Below are 23074 nucleotides of genomic sequence, written 5' to 3' on the forward strand. Positions count from 1 at the left end.
CCACCGAGTCAAGCAGTGGACACGTGAGACAGAGCGGCCGGCAGCCACTGAGCTCTGGGGAAAATGGCTCCAAGTGCCTCAACAGCCTAGAAGCTGCGTTTTATTTCACCAGCGAGCAGTAACTGAGGTAACAGTGCTCCTCAGTGATCAGAGGGAAGGACCCTCTTCCTACCACTCGCCCCAAACCCCCCAAACTGAAAAATCCTTAAACATGATGTTTCCTAGTAAATAGACGGGGTAGACCCAAAGTGCTTCCCCTGCACATGAATAAAAAAGGATGTTTAAGAAAAGCCACAGATCACACTAAACTACAGTCAAGTCCTAACGCACTGCAACATTTTTCATTTTAGACAACAAAGGCAAAACGTCAGCAGAAAGTTACACAGGCCCCTTTCCCCTTCCTGGGACTGCAAACAGCTTCCCACCTCACCCGGGCCAGGGAAGTACTTCCTAAATAGTCTGCAGATGGATTTTTAATGACTTACGTGTCACAAGTTTTCTATCAGATCCCTGACCAAAGTCAAACTACGCAGAGGACTTCATATTCAGAAGCTTCTGACCAAGGCTTGGCTACGCACATGTGTGGTATTTGCAAAGATCCTGATTTGCTATTAAAAATCCGCTAACCTGACACCACAGTTACAAGGCCTCGGGGAAGCTGAAGCGCGCTGCTCTGAAACACCACGTGCAGGAAGCAGGGTTGAGAGACCGCCTCAAACCACCCCTCCTCCCCCGCGAGGAGCGGCACTGAGCCCCCTGCTCCCTGACCGTCAACATGTCTCCCAGTTTCTCCCCTCCGCCCTCAAACATGCAGAGTCCACGTCCTTTCTCTGAAAGAAATGGGCTATTTTTTTTTGTTTTTCTTTTTTTGGCATTTGGAGTTCCCAGGCCAGGAAGGATCAGACCCCAGCTGCAGTTGTGACCCACTCATGGCCGCGCCAGGGATCAAACCTGCATCCCAGCGCTGCAGAGACACCACCTCCCGTTGTGCCAGAGCAGGAACTCCAGAAATGGCTTTTTCTACATTACCTTCACTGTGGCTTAACCCCTTCACTCTAAAAAATCATGTTCTAAGACAGGGGTTCAAGTGCCACCTGGATGAGCAGCTTCCAAATCACCTGCCAGGATGCAAATCCTTGGTCTCACCCAGGTCTGCTCACCTGGAAGTGCTCTGGGGTGGGGCCCTGAACTTACTAACAAGCAGCCCAGGTGACTCCGGTGAACGCTAAGCTGGAGGAGAACTGCTCTGAGGAATCCAGTACAAGGGAAAAAACACAAGGGTGCAAAATTACTGCTAGAACTGAACTGAAAACATCAATAGGATTTCACGATCCGAAAAAATGTTATTTTCTAGCTCAGTTCAAGGAAGAGGCCTAGAAATGTCGTTTAGTATCTAGATTTTCATTTCTACTATCTAGGGGTCCTTGGAGAAACAGCTGGCCCCCTAACTAGGAGTTGAGAAAATACACACACGTTGGATTATCTTGTTGAGCCAGCACATAAGGGATTATTCAAAGATCAGAAGATATGATTGGATGAGGTTCAAAAACCAGCGGCCGAAACTAATTATCTGAACATCAGGAATTCCCGCTGTGGCTCGGCTGTGACGAACCGGACTAGGATCCATGAGGATGCGTTGAGGGTTCAATCCCTGGCCTCGTTCAGTGGGTTAAGGATCCGGCATTGACCTGAGCTGAGTTGTAGGCTGCAGATGTGGCTCGGATCCTGCGTGGCTGTGGCTGTGGCGTAGGCCAGCAGCTGTAGCTCCCATTAGACGCCTAGCCTGGGAACTTCCATATGCTGCATGTGCAGCCCTAAAAAAAGGCAACAACGGCAAAAATCTGAGCATCAAAAAGAAATAGTTGACTAAAACACACTAATTCCATGAAAACCCAAACTTGCCTACGAAAAGCAAGAAACAGAAGAAGATGAGAAAAAACTCATTTGTCAGCCTTTGTTTGCAGGCTCCTTTGAAAACTGGAAAATAAAGCAAAGAGGTAAGCGCTGGACCTGCTTCTGCAGTGGGCGCTGTCCCTCAGGGTCACCAGAAGGCCCCAGCTGATTCGGGCAGGTGCTACCTCACAGGAGAAGGGCAGTTAAAACCAAGGCAGGGCACCTGGAAATCCTCATTTACGAAAACCTCACAAACCCTGAAGCAGACCAGGAGCATCGACCGGTGACACCAACGCAGCACTGCAAAGAAACTTCCAGGCTGCCAGCAGGAAGACCCAGCCTTCCTGGCTGCACGGCGACCAGCCTAATCCAGGGCTCAGTGTAGCAGCGCTGACGATGGGGCCATGAGACCCTGTTTCTGGATGTGACTCAGCAACTACTTAGGAGCTCTGACGCCTGTGATCAGCCAAAAATGACAAACTTAAACCTAACCCAGCCTACAGATTTATTTTCTGGTTCATATAAATTTTTGCTAAAAGACACGAGGAGGAAACAATCAGACAAACCTGGAAGGTGGGACTTTTTACAGACTCAACCCTCAGCAGCATTGGCCCCTCCTGTGAGCTCGCTGGATGCGGCCCTTGACTGCAGCCCAGGGCTACCGAAGCCCAAGCTCCCCCATCGGGCTCCTCACAGCGACGTCTGCTCGCCCTGCCCCTGCCCCTATGGCACAAGCAGCCCCTCTCTCGAGCTGCTTTCAATTAAAGGGACTTAAGGGCTAACACCAGAGGCAATGCATCATCCTAGGTTGTAAACCCAGTTGTAAAGATTTTTTTGTCTTTTTAGGGCCACACCCTCAGCACATGGAGGTTCTCAGGCTGAGGGTCCAATCGGAGCTGCAGCCACCAACCTACGCCAGAGCCACAGCCACCGGGATCCAAGTCATGTCTGCGACCTACGCCACAGCTCACGGCAACGCCGGATCCTTAACCCACTGAGCAAGGCCAGGGATCGAACCCGAAACCTCATGGATACTAATTGGGTTGTTACCTGAGTCACACTGGAAACTACAGTGATATTTTAAACAACTGGAGAAATTTCAACATGGACTGGTTATTATACAAATTATTAATAATTACGTAAATGTGATGTTCTGTCAGGAAAACGTTACTTTTTTGCAAATTAAAATATTTCAGAGGCAGTGTGTCATCTTATCTGCAGAGAGGAAAAAGCACTCTAAAAGCAAGCAGTGGTTTTTGCTAACTAACTACACTGACTTTTTCATACACTTGTTTCTCCTTAACCCCTTGGCCCCGGTTTTGCAAACTCTCAGGACTCCTTAGAGCACACAGGATGAGGCTCCGCCTGGGACTCCCAGGCTTCCCTCGGAAGTAATAATACTGAGAAAGGACTGTGACCGTGTGAGAGGGCAATGTGTGCCTTCCAGCTATTTTCAGATTCCAAAATCAATTAACAAACCACGAGCTTAGCTCAAGGTTGTCTAGGAGTTCCACTGTTGTTTAAGAAGTTTTTTCAAAACAAGGGATTTCATCTAAATGGGGAAAAGAGGGAGTTCCCCTGTGGCACAGCAGGTTAAGGATCTGGCATTGTCACTGGGGCTGCTTGGATCCCTGGCCTGGGAACTCCCACATACCACAGGCATGGCCAAAAAAAAAAGTCCCATAATTTTATATATAAGAATAGCGGAGTTCCCGTCGTGGCACAGTGGTTAACGAATCCGACTAGGAACCATGAGGTTGAGGGTTTGATCCCTGGCCTTGCTCAGTGGGTTAACGATCCGGCGTTGCCGTGAGCTGTGGTGTAGGTTGCAGACACGACTCGGATCCAGCATTGCTGTGGCCCTGGTGTAGGCCAGCGGCTTCAGCTCTGATTAGACCCCTAGCCTGGGAACTTCCATATGCCGCGGGAGCGGCCCAAGAAATGGCTAAAAGACAAAAAAAAAAAAAAAAAAAAAAAATTTATATATAAGAATAATCGTTACAGTTTTAAGAGCTAAAAATCTGGAAATAACAAACATCCTTCAGTACGGAACAAGCTTAATCCTGACACTCTTCTGCAAAAGAATGCTATGTAGTTACTAAAAAGAACGAGGTAAATTTATAAGTAATTATCACAAAAAGCTACCCAAGGCATGAGAGTTCAGGTGGGAGAACAGTGTGTGCTTCGTGATGCCAGTTGTGCAAACACAGGAACAACAGACTCACGCTGATGCACGCTGGGAAAACGCTAAGACACATAAACAGTGATTGATCATGGAAAAAGGGATTGGCAGAGGCGGGAGTTGATCTTAGTTTTTTCACTCCCTTTTTTAAACAATGAGGCCATACTACTTTAAAATAAATGTTTTTTAAAAGTCTATTTAGGAGTTCCCACTGTGGTGCAGCGGAAACGAATCTGACTAGGAACCATGAGGTTGCGGGTTTGATCCCTGGTCCCGCTCAGTGGGTTAAGGATCCAGCGTTGCCATGAGCTGTGGTGTAGGTCACAGATGAGGCTCAGATATGGTGTGGCTGTGGTATAGGTCGGCGGCTACAGCTCCGACTGGACCCCTAGCCTGGGAACCTCCATATGCCGCGGGTGTGGCCCTAAAAAATAAAAGACAAACAAACAAATAAATAAAAGTCTATATTTACAGGAAGTTCCCTTGTGGCACAGGTCGCAACTGTGGCGTGGGTTGAACCCCTGGCCCAGGAACTTCCATATGCCACAGTTGAGCCTATTTAATTAATCAATGTATTTACAACTGGAGGGAAAAAAACACATTCTTCTACAAAGATGAGCATTTAATCATTTGCCTATGCAATAAAACTGAACTATACGTTAGGCAAACTATCAGGCAGTATTATAAGTTTATTTTTTCAAATACACAGTGGGTAGTTGGCAGTTTTCCTAATATATATAATGCTAGAAAGCTGCTCCATTATTCATTAAACTCACTGTGAAGTATTTACACACTATACAAGAACCCCCAAAACTGTATCAAACACTGTTAAAAAAATTAATTGCCTCACCTCTTCTACTCTGCACTGAAGCAACAGGAAAGAAAAGACAGGAAAAAAGTTAGGAATACAGAGAATTCACACATTGGTACACAAACTTCAGATCTGGAAGCATTTCTAAATTATACAGTACGCAGAGTAACAATTTCAAGCATTCGCTAATCATTATGAATGCCTGTTAGATTTTGCACAAGCAATGAAAGATGAGTGTTACATAGCATCCACCAAGCACTGTTTGCTAAATCTAAGATACTTAATTTCCATCAAAGAGAAACATTTCTGGCCGAGTTTGTCAGACTTACTGATCTGATTCAAAGTTTCCTGAGGAATCCAACTCATGTCGACATCATTCTGACTGGACGTGCCTGTCTCCACCTTCTGGATGGGCCTCTTGCGCTGAGAATGTACAAACGTTATTTTCAAAGAGGTCCATTATATTGTTCACGGCAATTTTTAAAAGATCTATCACGCCACCCACTTAAATATCTTAATAGGTAAACAAGTTCTCTTCTAGTTCTAAAACACACTCCTCAAGGAATTTTTTAACTAGGCAGGAAATCATGTCTACACCAACTATAAAGAAGGAGTAAATCTTCACAATTAAAGACCTTTTGCTCTGCTATAAAGCTTCATACATTATTATGCAATTGGTAGACCAAATAAGAACTTCTATTTACATAAAGATTTTCTTTCCTTTTGGGAATCAAATCTTTAAAGAATAAATTTATTTCCACATCCCCCAAATTTAGGATGCTGGCAGATTCCTCCATTGTTACTTAATTATACTTAAACAGGTGGTATAGATAAACCAAAATAAAAACAGACAATTTCATTTAAGCTAACAACCTCAAATTTTGTTGAGTATTTATAGCAAAACTGATGGAAAGAAAGTGATTCAATTCCACTCTTCAGTCCTACTATTTAAAAAAACAAACATCTTTTTATTTACATAAGAAACAATTATACAGTCCAAAAACTGGATTCTGAACAAAGGTAACTGAAAAAGTGGCTTGTACCTAAGATATAAATTTCTAGCAAAAATGCTATTATGAAAATGCGGTAAAGAAAGTTATGGAAATTAACGTTTAAGCTCTAAGCATTCCCCTTTTAAAGATTAAGAGCTTCCTAGTAACATTTACTGCTCGTTTTATATAGATCTGACTGCCCCAATCTATAGAGATTAACTGAAATGCCAAGCATTTATCTGACACAAATCACACTAATAACGATAGGAACGGTGCAGGGATTTTGTTGGGTTTCTGGCCAGGAGGGGGAGGGGAGGGCGGTAAGGGTACAGGGGCAGAATTAGTGACCGTACTCAGAGACCAGAAACTACCGTTACAGCAGGTGGTCCAAGGCTGCCACTGACGATCCCTAACAGGAAAACAGCGTTTTGACTGATCCAACAAATACAGCCAAGTTCATCCTTTCTTTTTCAAATCAGGACTCATTTAATTGCTAATGAGGAATCAGCCCTACGGTTAAGGGTTAAAGCAAACAGAAACGCTGCACGGCTTAGAGACAAAATAACATATCCAGGAAGAAGTTTACCAGGAGAAGGAACTCTTACGTCCAAGGTAAAGGAGTAACAATTCCAGCAGAATCTGGTTCAGGAGGAAGGTAAGGACCACTCCCGAGGAGGGAGACAAAGGGCCTGAACCGCACTGGGGCAGCAAAGTCTAAACAAAGCCAGGTCTCGCAGCCAAGGTCTCGGCCTGAGGTTTTATCTTTAAAAAGTAGAACCCGTAAATACACAATCTCACAGTGAAAGCAAGATGCCACAAATAACCAGACGGTACTTAGTGCTATAACAATTTCTGAAATATGGCTGTAGGAGTTCTTTATCTGTATTTACCTTCCTGGATTCTAGGAGTTGATGGAGGCCAACAACAAGCAAGAGCCCGAGACCAGCAAGGAACATATACATGAAGATTCTGAAAATACAAACTGGCTTTAGTTCCTAAGAAATACCTCAGCTAATTAAAACTATAATTGTGCTTTAACTCATAAGAATTCTCAATTAATCACAACTATAATGCCAATAAAAATATAAGGTTCCCAAATAATTTGTGGAGAAAAAGAATGAAATGTTTTAAATTCAACTCAGATTCAGGTAATAGCTTTATAAATTTACCTTTACTTTCTCTTTAAGAAGTCAGGCCAAAAAAAAAAAAAAAAAAAAGAGCATATGATCTAAAATGAATTACTTTATAATTTGTTATACTCAAAACTCAGTTAAATGACTGCATTAGGTTTTATCTTCCTCAAATATTAGATTTTGCACAATTTTATTTTAAAATTACTTAGTGACTAAGTATAAGGTGATAAATGATTCACTGTTCACAAAGAACACATTTTTCAAGATAAAATCTTCTGGTGTCCCCATCATGGCTCACGGGAAACGAATCTGACAAGTACCCATGAGGATGCAGGTTTGATTCCTGGCCTTGCTCAGTGGCCAGGTTAAGGATCTGGCGTTGCCGTGAGCTGTGGTGTAGGTCGCAGACAAGGCTCGGATCCAGTATTGCCGTGGTGGAGGCCGGCAGCTGTGGCTCCAATTCGACCGCTAGCCTGGGAACCTCCATATGCCGAGGGAGGAAAAAAAAGAGAAAGATAAAATCTTCTAATTCATGTTTTCAGAAGCAATTTTCGAGGCCTGCAACTTTAGTGATCAGCTTAAGAGGAAGGGGTGGAAAACAGTTCAAAGAGGGGGAAGAACAAAAAGCCACCTACCTTTTTAAAACAATTTGTTAGTTTTAACTGTCTTTCCTAACTTTGTATTAATAGTTTTAATAATTTGCTCAATCTACACTGTTCCATTTTTACTATTAAAAAAATACGACCGGGAGTTCCCGTCGTGGCGCAGTGGTTAACGAATCCGACTAGGAACCATGAGGTTGCGGGTTCGGTCCCTGCCCTTGCTCAGTGGGTTAACGATCCGGCGTTGCCGTGAGCTGTGGTGTAGGTTGCAGACGCGGCTCGGATCCCGCGTTGCTGTGGCTTTGGCACAGGCCGGGGGCTCCGATTCTACCCCTAGCCTGGGAACCTCCGTATGCCGCAGGAGCGGCCCAAAGAAAAGGCAAAAAGACAAAAAAAAATGACCGAAGCAAGCCTTCCAGTCCTACCTTTTGAGATAAAGATTTACAAACTGCAGCTTTCACTTACGTTTCTCCATCTAACCCATCCTCTCTCTCGATAATTGTAACTGTTTGATTGAAGACAGCATCTTGGAAAACATTGCCCTGTTAAAAAAAATAAAATCACAAAAATCTGAAATGCATTGGAAGAATGAAAGCTCACAAGATGTTTTTTTTTTTTTTTGGCCGCACCCACGGCATGCCAAAGTTCCCGGGCCAGGGATCGAACCTACCCCAAAGCAGTGACAATGCTGAATCCTTAACCTCTAGGCCACCAGGGAACTCCCCTACAAGATTTCTTAAATTGTTGCCCTAATAATACACTATAGCTTTCCCATCACTTAGGTCAGTAAAACACAACCAAGTCCACGAACAGCACTAATTCAACGTCAGGGACTCAACAGTATGATGATCTGTTCCCCCACAAAATAAAAACGCCTCCAACTTCGCAACAACTGTCTTTCTTTGAATGGGGCGGGAGAAGGCGTGAGAAGCCAGGGAAGTAAAGTAAAAACAGGACAAAATGTGCAGGAAAAAAGCCAAGTCCACAGAAGCCTCTTCAACTAGAAGTCGCAGCTTCTGCTCTACACAGTCCTCCAGGAAGGAGATGAAGAGCATGGAACGTACAGTAGCAGCTGCAGTCAGATCGTTTGAATAACCAGGCGTGAACAGAAGTCAAATTCATGTTCCATACGGACAATGGACTGGAAATCAATTTACACTCCATGACCAGTGACTTCCAAAGACAGCTTTCTGTGCTGGTCTGGAAAATAATCCTGTCACCTCAACACAATTTCAGTTTTCAAATACATGAGACTCTGGAACGATACACAGCTGTGCTCAGTGTTTGGTGTGAAGCACAAACGTGGTACTTTTTCAAAACTGTCACTTATTGCTGAACTGTAATGATTTAAGTTTTATTCTAAGATCTTTCATTTAGCATTGCTCTCTTGACAATTCCAAGAGGAAACAAACATTCAAACTGGAACTGAAACAACATATATGCTCGTTGGATTAAGTTTAATTCTGCTTGAAAACAAGATGAACCATATAATCCTTCAAATTACTAAACTTAAAGTTGAGAAGGCTTAACACACTGCCCGGAAGATAACGATGAAAAGCCCCTCAACTTCCACTAAGCAGTTTAAAAAAATAAAAGAAAGAAAACCCAATTTCAGCATAAGGAATTTACCTCAGACCTAAGCTAACTATGCTGACACTAGCGTAATGAAAAGGTGGAATAAGCTTTCAAGAGAGGGTGCAACTTCCTTCTCTGAAAATCTTCTGAAATGGGAATGGTTCAGACGTGCTCTCATTTGAAGGAGGACCTAACAGCTGGCATCCAGAGGTCAGGTCCCAGCAGTCACAGTCTAGGGGCTTCCCGCATTCACTCACTGGACACACACGTGCTGCAGACAGTAAATATTCTAGGAAGGACAAGGGAACCTCTACCAGGCTACTTGGTTCTCATAAACCATAAACCTTACTAATACCCTAAAAACATTTGGTTGTATCTTATCTACAAGTATATAAAATGATGGAAAAGTAGGAGTTCCTTCCATTGTGGCACAGCGAAGACGAATCAGACTAGGAACCACGAGGGTGCAGGTTCGATCCCTGGCCTGGCTCAGTGGGTTGAAGATCCGGCGTTGCCGTGAGCGGCGCTGTAGGTCGCAGATGCAGCTTGGATCTGGTGTGGCTGTGGCGTAGGCCGGCAGCAACAGCTCCAATTAGATTCCTAACCTGTGAACCTCCATATGCTGCAGGTGCAGCCCTAAAAAGACAAAGGCAAAAAAATAAAATAGAATGATGGAAAAATCACAGAAAGTCCTTCATACGTACAAATAAAGGCAGCAAAAGGGGCAAAATGCAAGCAAGAAAAAGAGGTACAAAAGTCAACATGCGTATCTAAGCAGCAGATCCCACTGTGTGGCTCACTGTTCCTTCTCCTCTCAAGATCCAGCTGGGGTCACTCGCACTGTCCTACACCTGCCCTCAGCTCTGGGAGGCATTGCTCCTGCTGGATGCTGTCTGTTTTTCTGGATTACAGACTTGAAGACAGAGCTGAGCAATTGATCTTGGCCTCCCTGCTGCCTATCAGTCTCAGCCACAACAAGGCACTTGAATAAATAAATAAAAGAATATTCATTCAACAATGTCAACTGTCTATTCATCCCTAACCTTAAAAAAAAAAAAAAAAAAAAAAAAAAAAAAAAAAAAAAAAAAAAAAAGGCTTAGAGGGCCTTACGTTCAGGTCTTTGTAGTTGAGATTGATGACCAGACCAAAGGGCCGGCCGCCCATGGGCTCCGCAGGGATGAAGGAGTACTCAAAGGTGGCCTGTCTCTGCGGCGGCACGACAGTGTTCAGGGGAAGCGCCGTGAAGTTCTGGATGTAAAACTGGTAGTCTTGAGGATAACGGAAGGAGGCGTCCAGGGATTCAACGATGAAGTCTTCTGTACCCTTGTTCGTGAAGCCCACCAGGAACTTGACAATGTTATTTGCCGGAAAGTCTAGGAAACGAAAAGGAACAGGAAGGTTAGAAACATTCAATGGGCACAAACAAGCCGACATCACCAATGGATTCGGCCCCCGCCCGCTACGCATGGACCTGGTTGAGAACCCCTTTCGGTAGAGCCATCACCCACCAACCAGCAACTGACCAGAGTCTGCATACAAGCGGGAACCCTTGTCTGCAGGCCGGCATTCCAACCTAAGAGCTGAACTGACAAGTTCCCATTGTGGCGCAGCGGAAACGAATCTGACTAGGAACCATGTGGTTGCAGGTTCGACCCCGGCCTTGCTCAGTGGGTTAAGGATCTGGCATTGCCGTGAGCTGTAGTGTAGGTTGCAGACATGGCTCGAATCAGCTGTGGCTGTGGCTGTGGGGTAGGCCAGAAGCTGCAGCTCCAATTCAACCCTTAGCCTGGGAACCTCCATATGCTGAGGGTGCAGTCCAAAAAAAAAAAAAAGAGCTGAACTGAGCACCACCGACTTCAGACCAGATCACTCCCAAGTCACGTATCAAACGAGGAGCTGGGTACTTTCAGCGCTAAGGTCACCCTGCAGTGGAGCTGCAGGACTTGGTCAAGTCACCTTCACCTCCACTCAGTGCGGGCTCGGTGCAGACAATGGAGCGAATGACAGAAGGAGAAATCTAATCTAAGAGGCTCATCCGGAAGCCGTAACCTGCTAGAAAGTGACAGAACCAGCTGGGCACTCCTCATCTATTTAAGCGATCAGTCAAAATGCAAATTCGAAGAGCCAAGGAGGCAGCTACAAAATTAGGTGGGAAAAAAAAAGTCTCTCAATCAAATTACACTTTCTGTCGGTGCTGAGTTGAAATGAACATGGGAATAAAACAGAGCTTGAGAAGACCAAGAAAACGAGTAACCTCACAAAGTCCTGGGTAAATATCCTGTGGCCCACAGAGCTGTTTCACTCATCACAGCACAGGCTCCGGAGTCACAGACCCGGGTCTGAACCCTGTCTTCACAGTCTGTTCACTGAGTCCATCTGGGCAGGTCCTAACTTCCCCAAACCTCTGTTTAACAAGAACTAACTCTCCTCTTAGGGGAGAGGAGTTAACACACACACGGACTGTCAGGACTGAAAAACGCCCGCAAAATATCGGGAATAGTGCCTGCTGCTCAGCTCTCAATAAACATAAGCCATGAGCTAATTTTCTTTTACTGCAATGTTAGCTCGAAGCAAAGCCTAACTGTGAAGACTGACTATCTCACCAATGTTTACATTCAAAAGGTTACTTTACTGCGGCAGTTTTAAAAGTTTAAAAACAGTATATTTCAAAGGGACATTTAATTTCTAGTTAAAATGGACAGCATTTATTTTCCCCCTTAGGTTAAATGCGAGAAATGCAACCTTACAGATAGGGGTATTCATACACACAAGACAATTTTCTCCTGAAATATGTCTACGCTATACTTGTAAAATAAAGACCTCACTTAATCATTACTAACGCTTCCCCCCAAAGTGAGCTTGTCATTTAAAAACTTCCTCTAACTGAATTAAACCCAACCTCCTCTCTCACCTTCTCCCTTCACAAACAGGATGGTGGTATCTGCACTGGGTGAAGCTTCAGGTTCACCAGATACATCTTCTTCCTCTTTATCTTCAGCCTAAGAAAACCATTAAGAACAGGTTACCACGGGCTGGGTCGGGGCAGGGACACACACACATCATATGAGTAATGACTTTATGAGATTTGGGGAGTTCCCATCGTGGCTCAGTGGTTAACGAATCCGACTAGGAACCATGAGGTTTCGGGTTCAATTTCTGGCCTTGCTCAGTGGGTTAAGGATCCAGCGTTGCTGTGAGCTGTGGTGTAGGTTGCAGATGCGGCTGGGATCCCTCGTTGCTGTGGCTGTGGCGTAGGCCAGCGGCTATGGCTCCAATTCTACCCCTAGCCTGGGAACCTCCATATGCCGTGGGAGCGGCCCGAGAAATGGCAAAAAACCCCCAAAAACAAAAAACAAGATTTGGGACAAAACATACTGCTTCAAGGCTGTGCTGGGATTAGCATGGAATTATCAATTAAACTAAATCTTCAAGAGCAGTGCATCTCAACTAGTAATGTGGGGTTCCCGTTGTGGCTCAGATCCCTGGGTTTACTCAGTAGGTTACGGATCCGGCAGCTACAGCTCCGATTCAACCACTAGCCCGGGAACTTCCATATGCAGCAGGTGCGGCCCTAAAAAGGAAACCAGTAATGAGCATCCGACCCCCCCACCCCGGAGCCCCTGCAGCTATGCCTCAGGTCCAGGGTAAAGCCTGAGAATCTATTTCTAACATACACCCAGGAAATGCTGCCCAAGCCAGTATCTGAACCACTTTGAATTCCTTGGTTCTAGAGTGTGGGTTGGTAAATTTTCTGTAAAGTTTGAAAGAAGTTTAAAAACAGTATTTTTCAAAGAGACATTTAATTTTTTTTTTTTTGTCTTTTTTTTTTTTGTCTTAGTTGTTGTTGCTATTTCTTGGGCCGCTCCCGCGGCATATGGAGGTTCCCAGGCTAGGGGTTGAATCGGAGCTGTAGCCACCGGCCTACGCCAGAGCCACAGCAACGCGGGATCCGAGCCGCGTCTGCGACCTACACCACAGCTCACGGCAACGCCGGATCCTTAACCCACTGAGCAAGGGCAGGGACCGAACCCGCAACCTCATGGTTCCTAGTCGGATTTGTTAACCACTGCACCACGACGGGAACTCCCTAATTTTTAATTAAAGTGGATGGCATTTATTTTCCTCCTTAAAGGCCAGAAATACTTCTGTCCAGGAAAAGGTCTCCCAATGAGCCCCCCCGCTCCAAAGAAGGGCGAAGGAAACAAGACTCCGACTGGAGGAGGTGCTGGCCCGAGAACTCGGTGTCAAGTATTTTTGGCTTTGGGAACCACGAGGTCCCTGTCGCAACGCTTCAACTGCGGCAGCAGCATGAAAGCAGCCAGAGTCGCCGCAGGGCTGCCTCTGGTCTGCAGTCCCACCGTGTTGGCCCCTGTTCTAGGGCCTGGTTATCATCAAGCTTTCCATCCTAATTATCAAAACAATTTCCCTGTGAGAAGTCATCCCACAACTCACACAACGGGGTAGAAATAGTTTTTTAAAAGAACGTGACCAGGGAAATACTCGGGTGGAAATGTCCTAAAATTCCAACAGACTCGCACAGGTTGGTGCATTTACTAGTAAGCACTGAATTGCACACTTAAAACAAGCAAATATGATGAAACATAAATTACATTTCAATAAAGTTGTTTTTAAAAATGTCAACAAATATTACATAAAAATTGTAAACCCCAGTGTAGCACTTGCCCGGGGTTAGAGAGAATCACAGACACCGATGTACCTGAGGTGTCCAGGCCCTTAAAAAATGGAGATGCTTAAGGGCACTGCTGCTTTACTGGCATTTAACTTTTCATTTATACACCCTCTCCCAACAGACCTCTCAGAAGCAAAGACTGTCTTCCATTTTAAAAATTTCCTGTACCCAGCTCACATGCTTAAGACAAGGTACCCAAAACATATGTTCGTTGACTGAGCAAAGTATAACTTATATTTAAAGTATCTTTTATGAGGGAGTTTCTTTTGTGGCTCAGTGGAAACGAATCTGACTAGTATCCATGAGGATGCAAGTTCGAGCCCTGGCCTCGCTCAGTGGGTTAAGGATCCGGCGCTGGCGTGAGCTGTGGTGTAGGTTGCAGAGAAGGCTCAGATCCAGCGTTGCTGTGGCTCTGGTGTAGCAGTTGGTAGCTCCGATTTGATCCCTAGCCTGGGAACCTTTGTATGCTGCAGGTGCAGCCCTAAAAAGCAATAAATAAATATCTTTTGATACCTGATTTCCTACTTTTGGAAAGACAGACCCACAAGCTGGAAAAGAGATCAGAGACAGAAGGTAGAAACAAACTGTTAAGAAAAAGGAGAAGATAAACCTGAGAAACCGTTAAAGAACAACCATACCTCAGATTTGACCGATAGGTTGTGGAATACGAAGAAACGAAGGCAAGCAGGTAAAAGCGTGAAGCTCTGGAGCCGCATCAAAGCAGGAAGTACTCATGAGGGTAAGGTGGACGGGAAGTGCCAGTCCGCTTGGACACGTAAAACTCGGGGTACTTATGGACTATCCAGACGCGCTCCCCTGCAAAGAGCTGGAGACAGAGGTCTGGCCCTCAGGCAGGGAGGGGTCAGAGACGAGACCGGAAGTGATCAATGGAAGGTCGTGGTCCTTAAAACCACAGGTTTCATCAGCATTAAGGGAGTGAGTGGAGCAAGAGAAGGTGAGCGAGATGAAGCAGCAGGCACCGAACACAGCAAACCAAGGAGGAAGGCGCCCCAGAAGCCCACGCGGGGAGCTCGAGAAGGGGTGCCCCTCCGATGCTACAGAGGACAAGCAGGGGAACGAGGGAGAACAGGCCAGGAATCTGGCACTTAAGTCACTGGTGTCTCGGCAAGAAGAGTTTTACTAGATACACACCAACCACCATCAGAGAACAAACTTGAAAGGAGCAGAAGAGAAAACCCAGTAGTTCACCCTTCAACAAGCCTGCTGGTAAAAAGAAAACACGTGGGAGCTCCCGCTGTAGCGCGGCGGAAACCAGTCCAACTAGGAACCATTAGGTTGTGGGTTCAGTCCCTGGCCTCACCCAGTGGGTTAAGGATCTGGCATTGCTGTGAGCTGTGGTGTAGGTCACAGACATGGCTTGGATTTGGCATTGCTGTGGCTATGGTGTAGGCCGGTGGCTACAGCTCCGATTTGACCCCTAGCCTGGGAACCTCCATATGCTGCGGGTGCGGCCCTAAAGAGCTTGTTTAAAAAAAAAAAAAAAAAAAAAAATTTGCTTTAAAAAAAAAAAGAAAAGAAAACATGTAAACCCTGAGGTAGAGGAGCACAGAGCAGAGAGGAAGCACGTTTATTACAGTTTAACAGAATCAAATCACTGAGAAGGATCAATGCTTGAAGTTACCGGAAGAAAGAGTAACAGACAGGACCCCGCAGGATGTGTGACAGAAGGTGGCCGGAGGGCCAGCCTCAGAAGAGACCAAGGACGACTTACTGCAAAGGAGAGACGTAGAAAAGACGGGTGAATAAATAATCAGAAGCAGAAGGTAGAAAATGTGACAGCTCACACTTGACGGCCTTCACTTTCTGACATCAAAGGCAATGATGCTGCTAAGACGTCTCAGAGAATTGACTGTGGAGTTCAAAAGTGGCTAAAAAAAATTCTGTGTAGGATAAATCACGGAAGTCCGAGAGAGGAGAAAGAAAATAAAATTAGCTAGAAGCATGCTGCAATGATCCTGATTCCAGCCCAAGGTTCTTCCTGTCATGCTACAGTGTAACAGTAAAAGTCTCAGAGCTGGAGGTTTCTCAGACACCTTCCCCACGCCTCCGCCTCTCCACGGAACCTGTCTGAGACACCCTTCCTGTCTGCGCCTCACGGCCCGCCACCAGAACGCATACACATCGTCCCAAGAACAGAAAGCCCCACGAGAGCAGAGAGAGCATCCCGTCTGCTCACCCGTGCTTCCAGAACAGTGCCCGGCCCAGAGCAGGAATGTGACAAGTACCTGCTCATTGAGTGAAGGAAAGAGAGAGAGGGAACCTAGGGTCAAAGAGCTGAGCTCTCCGGGGTCGGAAAGCTAAGCAGCCTGTGTCTCTAACCCGCCGACAAATGGTCCAGAGGTCCCACTACACTGTACCCTCTGACTCTGCTCATATCATTCTGAATTGTTCTTTATTTCACGGCTCCCTCCTTGTGCCAGAAAACACTTACGAGCCATCCTCAGCGACTGGCCCTGTTCTCCCAACTTCAATGCATTTGGATCCCAGTACTGACTCTCTAAAAGAATTTCAACACCAAGGCCGTCTATAAAGGGGTAAGCTCTAGCTACAGTCCATTCGTGCGTTAAACAGGTGAGAGCACTGACCAAGTCTGTGGGTTCATCCTCTTCCACCTCTGCTTCATCATCTTCATCTTCAATGATAGAATCTTCCACTGTTTCTTCATCTTCTGTAAGGTCTTGAGCCACTGCTAAGGAGCCTAACAATAACACAGAACAGGTAGCTAACCTTTAGTCTGGAATACCAATGTTTTTAGAACTCAGGTATAGGCAACGAAAATGTTCCCTCACAATAACTCAATCTCCCAGTTCACTCGAGAGAAATTACAACGCATCTAAGAACAGTCTATGATTTCATCTTACTAGCAGTCTTATCAACTGCATGTTAATTTTAATGGGAAATGCTGTTAAATTACGAAAAGCACCTAACAGCTGGAAAAACGAACTGCTAAAACTAAAGATACCTTAAAGCCAAAAATAAAGAAATTCAAGCAATTTTGTTAAGCAAATTATGGAAAGTAAAAAACAACAACGAAAAAATTTAGGTCTAAAAGAAAATAGCAATCTAAATTTCTAGGTAAGAATCACTGCTATCAGAGTTCACTACAGCTCCAAACTCTTCGTACTTGACAGCATGTAATTCCCTGGAACAAATATCATGTGTGACATCCACGGTAAAAACAGCTCAGATAAAACACACTGGGTTTAGTAAAAAACTACACTGGTGGAGTTCCCGTTATGGCTCAGCAGAAACGAATCTGACTAGCATCTGTGAGGCGCAGGTTTGATCCCTGGCCTTGCACAGTGGGTTAAGGATCCGGTGCTGCTGTGGCTGTGGTGTAGGCGGCTAGCTAGAGCTCTGATTCGCCCCCTAGCCTGGGAACCTCCGTATGCCGGAGCTGTGGCCCTAAAAATAAAATAAAATAAAATAAATAAAATAAACTAAACTACACTGGTATCCAGGGTTGACATCCGAGAAAGCATGCACTTATTTCTGCACACAGTTTCAAACATGTTTAAAGATACCTTTTATTTCCTCTACACTTAACATCAAAGTGAAAGTTAAGCATAATTATAATGCCAAGAAATTATAAATCATAATTTTATAGGCAAAAGTACTCTAGATATGTCACATTAAGTCTATTTCAGGCAAGACCCTCAAGAAATTTCAAAGTTCTAGTGACATTTCCAACATTTCTCAGAAAGAATGATGATGTGGCAATTCAGGAGAGAAAAAAAATATGGGAAAGGAAGCATGAACACGCTGTAATATCCAGGAGAAACACTATACATTAAGGACCCTGCATTTTAAGTCCTTCCCACTTCCTTTGAGTTCTTACTGCAAAATTTTAAAGAATTCATAACTTACATAACTTTCAATTTCTAAAACCAGTAAGACTACTACTTATGTCTGACACAATAATTTAAGTACTCTATTTCAAACTTCTCAATATATACAATAGCTTTCACCCTACAGTTACTGAACAGTCTATTTTAATGCTAACCGGTAACAATTAAGTCTAACAATTCTGTTGGAAAAAATAAGAGAAAATATTTTAAGACAGGCCATTTGGCACAAAAACGTTCAAAGGTTTCTAGTTAATTTAGATAGTGAATTGATCTTTCTTAAGAAAATGTTCTAAAGCCTGAAAAAATATAGTCTAGATTCTAGACAAGTACAATTATCAAATTTTCTGAAAGAAAATGAAAGCAACGACCAGCAAGCAAATCCCTCTTTAAACCTGCAAATGAATTAACAGTTTTGGTTAATTCTCCCACCTGGTTTTCTATCCACTGAATAGAAGCCAGTCGGTTCACTTTTCTTTACCAAAAAAGCTCGTGGATACCTGGCACTATCACTCATTCTGCCACACAACTTGCTTAAACTCATGGAATAAAACGAATTCTAGCCATCATTGAGTCGGACTCGATTTCACAAAGAAAGTCGAAGTTCAGGGTAGAACCCAGGCAGGAAACCCAGGGTCCACATTTTTAACGTTCTGAGCTATTTTCACACCAGGTTAACTGGTGGAAGGATAAACCCAAATAAAGACCGTAAAGCTCGAAGTAGATAGATTACGTTTTTTTCGAGACAATGCGATGCTTCCACAAAACAAAACAAAAAAATAAGTTAACAGAAAAAGAGAAAAAAAAGGGGGGGGGGGCTCCAATAATGCCTTTCCCCGGGGATCCTTAGCCGGCCTGCGAGGAGGGCTGGGCAGGCGGGCGAGGAGGCGGATTTTCGTGAAATCAAGACACCTGCTGGGCTGTCACGCCGAGGGACGTGCCGAACCGCCGGGTCAGGGCCAGAAGGCCGGCGGCTGCGAGAGTTTAGGCGCGCAGAAAACCAGGGTTTCGGCAAATGAATGGAGGACGACTCCCGGCGTGGCGGCTAAAGACACGTCAGCCCAGCGCCGGGAGGGGTGGAGCGGGGCCGACAGGGGCGCCAGGGGCCGCGGCGCCCGGGCGCAGCCGGCCCGCCGCCCCTCGCCCCCTCCTCCGGCCGCGGGGCCCGGCCAGCCCGCCGGCCCGAGCAAGGTCGCCGGCACCGCCCCGCACTCGCGCGCAGGAGGCGGGCGCCCCACGGCGGCCCGGGGTCGGGGTCGGGGTCGCGGAGGGAGGCCGGCGAGCGGGACGCGCGATCCGGGGGCCGCTTCCAGCTTCACGCCTGCGCTGGCGGCGTGTCCCACCCGGCCGAGCCCCGCCACACACTCCCCTTCGCCTCACCTCCGGGGCCGCCTCGGAGCAGGAGGGTGGCGGGGAATACGAGCAGGAGAAGCAGCAGCAGGCGGGGGAGGGACCTCATGGCGCGGCCGGTCCGGCGTCCAGGCTCCTTCCGCGAGTGCGCTCGGCCGCCCCGGCGGTAATGGCGTTACTCTTCATCCGGGCTCCTGGCGGGGGCGGGGCGGGGCGGGGCACGTACCACGCAGCGCCTTCGCCACGCCCCCTCCCCGGCCCAGGAACGCCGCCAACGTGGCTGCTTGGCTCCTGGCTCCTCGCTCGAGGGCCCCGGAGGTCACGTGGCCGGTTGCTAGGGCCTCCGAGATTCCCGCGAGAGTTCGCCTCCCTCCGTGATAGCGGGTGGGACACCTGTGCTTTGCCTCTGGCTCTGCCCTCGCGCCTTCCCAATTAATTAGCGTCGTTAGCAGTTACTGTATTTGAATGACTGTATGCCTGGGGGCCCGGCGCGATGAAGTCTTCGTATAATTTTAAATAGTAGTGCCAAAGGAACATAAACCGCCTTGTGTGGCATTGAAAAGCAAACATATATTTTGGAATAAACAATTATTTTAAAAAGTCACAGAGCATTAAAAAATACTCGTTGGAAAATCTCGTCGTCCCCGCCCCGCGGACACCCTCATGCACAGTTAGTGACAGTTCTCACATTGCTACCTGACAATTCCAGAGTTCCAAGTCACCTGGAACAGTGCCTGGAATAGAGTAAGCCCTGGGAAATGCATAATGGAGGCAGCAGAGGCTGGACAGCTTCCTTCATTTTCCTTCTCTCTAGCATGGCCTTCGGGTTGCTGCCAGTAATCTGGCAGGTCATGCAATTAAATAATGTGAATTTCAGGCACTGTTGAACTGGACCCGCATGAGAGGTCATATGGATGATGAAGTAAGTTAACATTCGTAAGTAAGCTTACTATTGCCAATCCCTGTCATTTAATCTCTGAAAATCCTTAGGAGCTGGATATTATTTACTGAGAAGAAAACCGAGACACAGAAAGTTTAGTAACTTACCCAAGGCTTAAGAGCTAGTCAGTCGCAGATGCAAGATTTGACCCTGGCAGTTCCACTGCAGACCCTGTGCTCCAGGGTCCCGGGACACCTGGTGTTCTCCTCCTGCACTGGCTCTGCTCAAGGCTTCCCTGCCGTGGGATCCCCTGGAAAGGCAGCTTGTGGCTGCTGCGGGCACCATCTATCTAATTGTCTGCTAAAGTCACAACCCGACAGTGCTGAGCTGAACCAACTCAGCTCCACTCCACTGTGCTGCCAGTGTCCCCACAGCTGCACCTGCACCAGGCAGGACTGGAGGGACTCCTTGAGAGGGCCTCCTCCCACTTGGGTGCTGCCTCCATGCCTCTGCACGGCTGGCTGCCAAAGCTGCCACTCTGTGCTCAAGTCATCAAGACTCGGACACACGCTTGATGCAGCTGAACTTTGCCGAGTTCTCTCTCGGCCTGGCAAGAATCTTCCTCCCCAACTTAGAGGCACTTTCTTTTCCGTGAGTTTCAAATCAGACCTGCTCTGAGTTCCTGATGGCTGACAGGTCTTCTGACAAACACATCCTTCTATTTAACTCGCAGCTCTCGCCCAGCACCCGGAAGACTGCAATAGAAGTGGTACCTGTAATCATGCTGTGTACTGAGTATCACCCTTCTTGCCCCCGGACCAGGGCTGTCTCCCTGGCTCTCTTTTTCCTGTAGAGCTGGTTCCGGCAGAGAGGATTCTCATTCCCGATGTTAAAGGGATTTCTAGCAGGTCTATCTCTCCAGTTCTCAGGCCATGTTTAGACATAGCCTGTGAGGATAATCCAGTCTAGGCTTCAGCTAGGACTTCGACTCCAATTTTATTTTAAATGATGATGAATAAATTGTATTTGGAACTTGAACTTAATTAATTAATTTGTCTTTTAGAGCCACACTCGCGGCATATGGAGGTTCCCAGGCTAGGGGTTGAATAGGAACTGTAGCCACCAGCCCACGCCACAGCTACAGCAACGAGGGATCTGAGTCGAGTCTGCAACTTACACCACAGCAACGCCAGATCCTCAACCCACTGAGGGAGGCCAAGGATCGAACCCGCATCCTTATGGATGCCAGTCGGGTTCGTTAACCACTGAGCCACGATGGGAACTCTAAATTTTATTTCTTAAATTGTATGGCCATGCCCACAGCATGAGGAAGTTCCAGGGCCAGGAATCAAACTCACGCCACAGCAGTGTCAACACTGGGTCCTTAACCCTCTGAGCGACCAGGGAACCTGTGGGACTTGAATTTTAGACACAGCCAACTGCTAAAGGTGCAAGAGGAACAAAGGGTACCTGCTCAGGACGTGACGGATGTGAAAATAAAAACATACCAACAGAAAACCAAGAGACGTGTGTGACTGTCCCCTTGGTACAAAAATAAAAAGCGGCAGCCTACGATCAGGGAAGTGAAATCCTCGCGCCGGTCTTGGTACCCACAAATTCTACGCGATTGTGACCTTCAGCCTCCCTGCAACGAGCAGCCTTGTGGGCGCCCACTCAGCTCTCCATCTCGGTGGATGCCCACCCCCACCTTCTCAGCCTCACCTCTGCCCCCTTCTCTTCGCAGACAGGAGTTTTCCAGGAACATTCGACATCCTGGCTGTTCTCATTCTTACAGCTCAGGCAAATCCACACTTGATTTTGCCACTTTTGTTGTATTCCCATGGAATTTGGAAGAGCACAGCTTTCTGTTCCCTCGATTACTTAAGATTTATTTCTGTGAGCATCATTAGCAATTCTGTCTACTAAGGTCTTTGTTCTGGGGTGTTCCCCCAGGTAACCGAGTAGCTAAGGAACTGCCCTATGTCCTTAAACCTTTGCTCAATGGGTCACCTCCTCGGTGAGGCTCCTCCTCACTCCCAGTTTAAAATGACAACCCCCGGCCCCTCCTCCTGCCCTCTCAATTTCTTCCGTCTATTCTTTCATTTTCCGAGCACGTTAGAAACACCGTATATAAAATGTTAGATCTCCTGTCTGTCCCAGGTTGAGGCCAGGAATGGCTGTGCCTTCAGTCAATGTTATAGAACAGGGAATGTTCCAGCATGTTATATGACACCAGTGATAACTCAAAATATTTGCTGAATTGGTTGTTTTATTACACGTGAAATCTTTCCTCTGCAAATTTGCAACCTAAGTTCAATTGTAGACCTTGTAAGAAGTGAAAAACTATCAAGCAAAAAAAAAAAGTGGTGTTTATTTATTTATTGGCTTTAGGGCTGCACCTGTGGCACATGGAAGTTCCCAGGCTAAGGGTCGAATCGGAGCTGTAGCTGCCAGCCTACACCACAGCCACAGCAACGTGGGATCCAAGCTTTGTCTGCAACCTACACCACAGCTCACGGCAATGCTGGATCCTTAACCCACTGAGTGGGGCCAGGGATCGGACCTGCATCCTCAAGGATACTAGTCGGATTCATTACTGCTGAGCCATAACGGGAACTCCAAAAAGTTAGGTTTATGCAAGAAAAGACTTCTGTGTTCTTTCACTTAGCAAGGGCTAATTTAGGTTTTTCGTCCCATACCTCTGAATGAAAAACATGCTTTTGTGATCCTTCTGTAAAGGGAATGCTTAGGGGTGGGGGAGTGGGGAACAGACTGTCCCCCCCACCCCCGCCCTCTTTTTTCACAAGTCACAGACCTCCCACCACCCCTGCTCAGCTCACATTTCCTGCAAAAGAAGAGACTGAATCCGCCGTCTGTACACTCATGCTCTGCCCTGCTTTCCGTTCCAATAAGAAAGGTTTCTGGGCCCATCAAAGGCCGTCCTCCCTTTGTGGTCATGTCCTGCTCACTGCTGGGTGATTGTGAAAATAGCTGGCTCTCCTCCACCTGATAATAAACTTTCCACTTCTCCAATTTATCACTCCCGTCCACACACACATATACGATAATATTGCCCAGTCCCAAAACCCAAATCCTCCCC

At 46.4% G+C, this 23074-nt stretch overlaps 1 protein-coding gene across 2 annotated transcripts in view; it reads right to left on the reverse strand.

The window, feature by feature from the left end:
* SSR1 (signal sequence receptor subunit 1) overlaps nt 1–19376 on the reverse strand; it is a 33387-nt gene extending 14011 nt beyond the window's left edge. For both annotated transcript variants that reach the window (NM_001444977.1, NM_001185167.2), the window contains 7 exon segments: nt 5216–5309; nt 6769–6847; nt 8079–8155; nt 10299–10561; nt 12100–12187; nt 16485–16597; nt 19125–19376. In NM_001444977.1, coding sequence (NP_001431906.1) covers nt 5216–5309; nt 6769–6847; nt 8079–8155; nt 10299–10561; nt 12100–12187; nt 16485–16597; nt 19125–19203 — 793 coding nt within the window. In that variant the 5' untranslated portion in view covers nt 19204–19376.
* Nucleotides 19377–23074: the final 3698 nt, after the last annotated feature.

This window comes from Sus scrofa, chromosome 7, assembly GCF_054392235.1.
Source record: "Sus scrofa isolate SSC_HxYL_T2T_F1_AM1 chromosome 7, Sscrofa_HxYL_maternal_Yorkshire_Landrace_v2.0, whole genome shotgun sequence".
Classification (NCBI taxonomy): Eukaryota; Metazoa; Chordata; class Mammalia; order Artiodactyla; family Suidae; genus Sus; species Sus scrofa.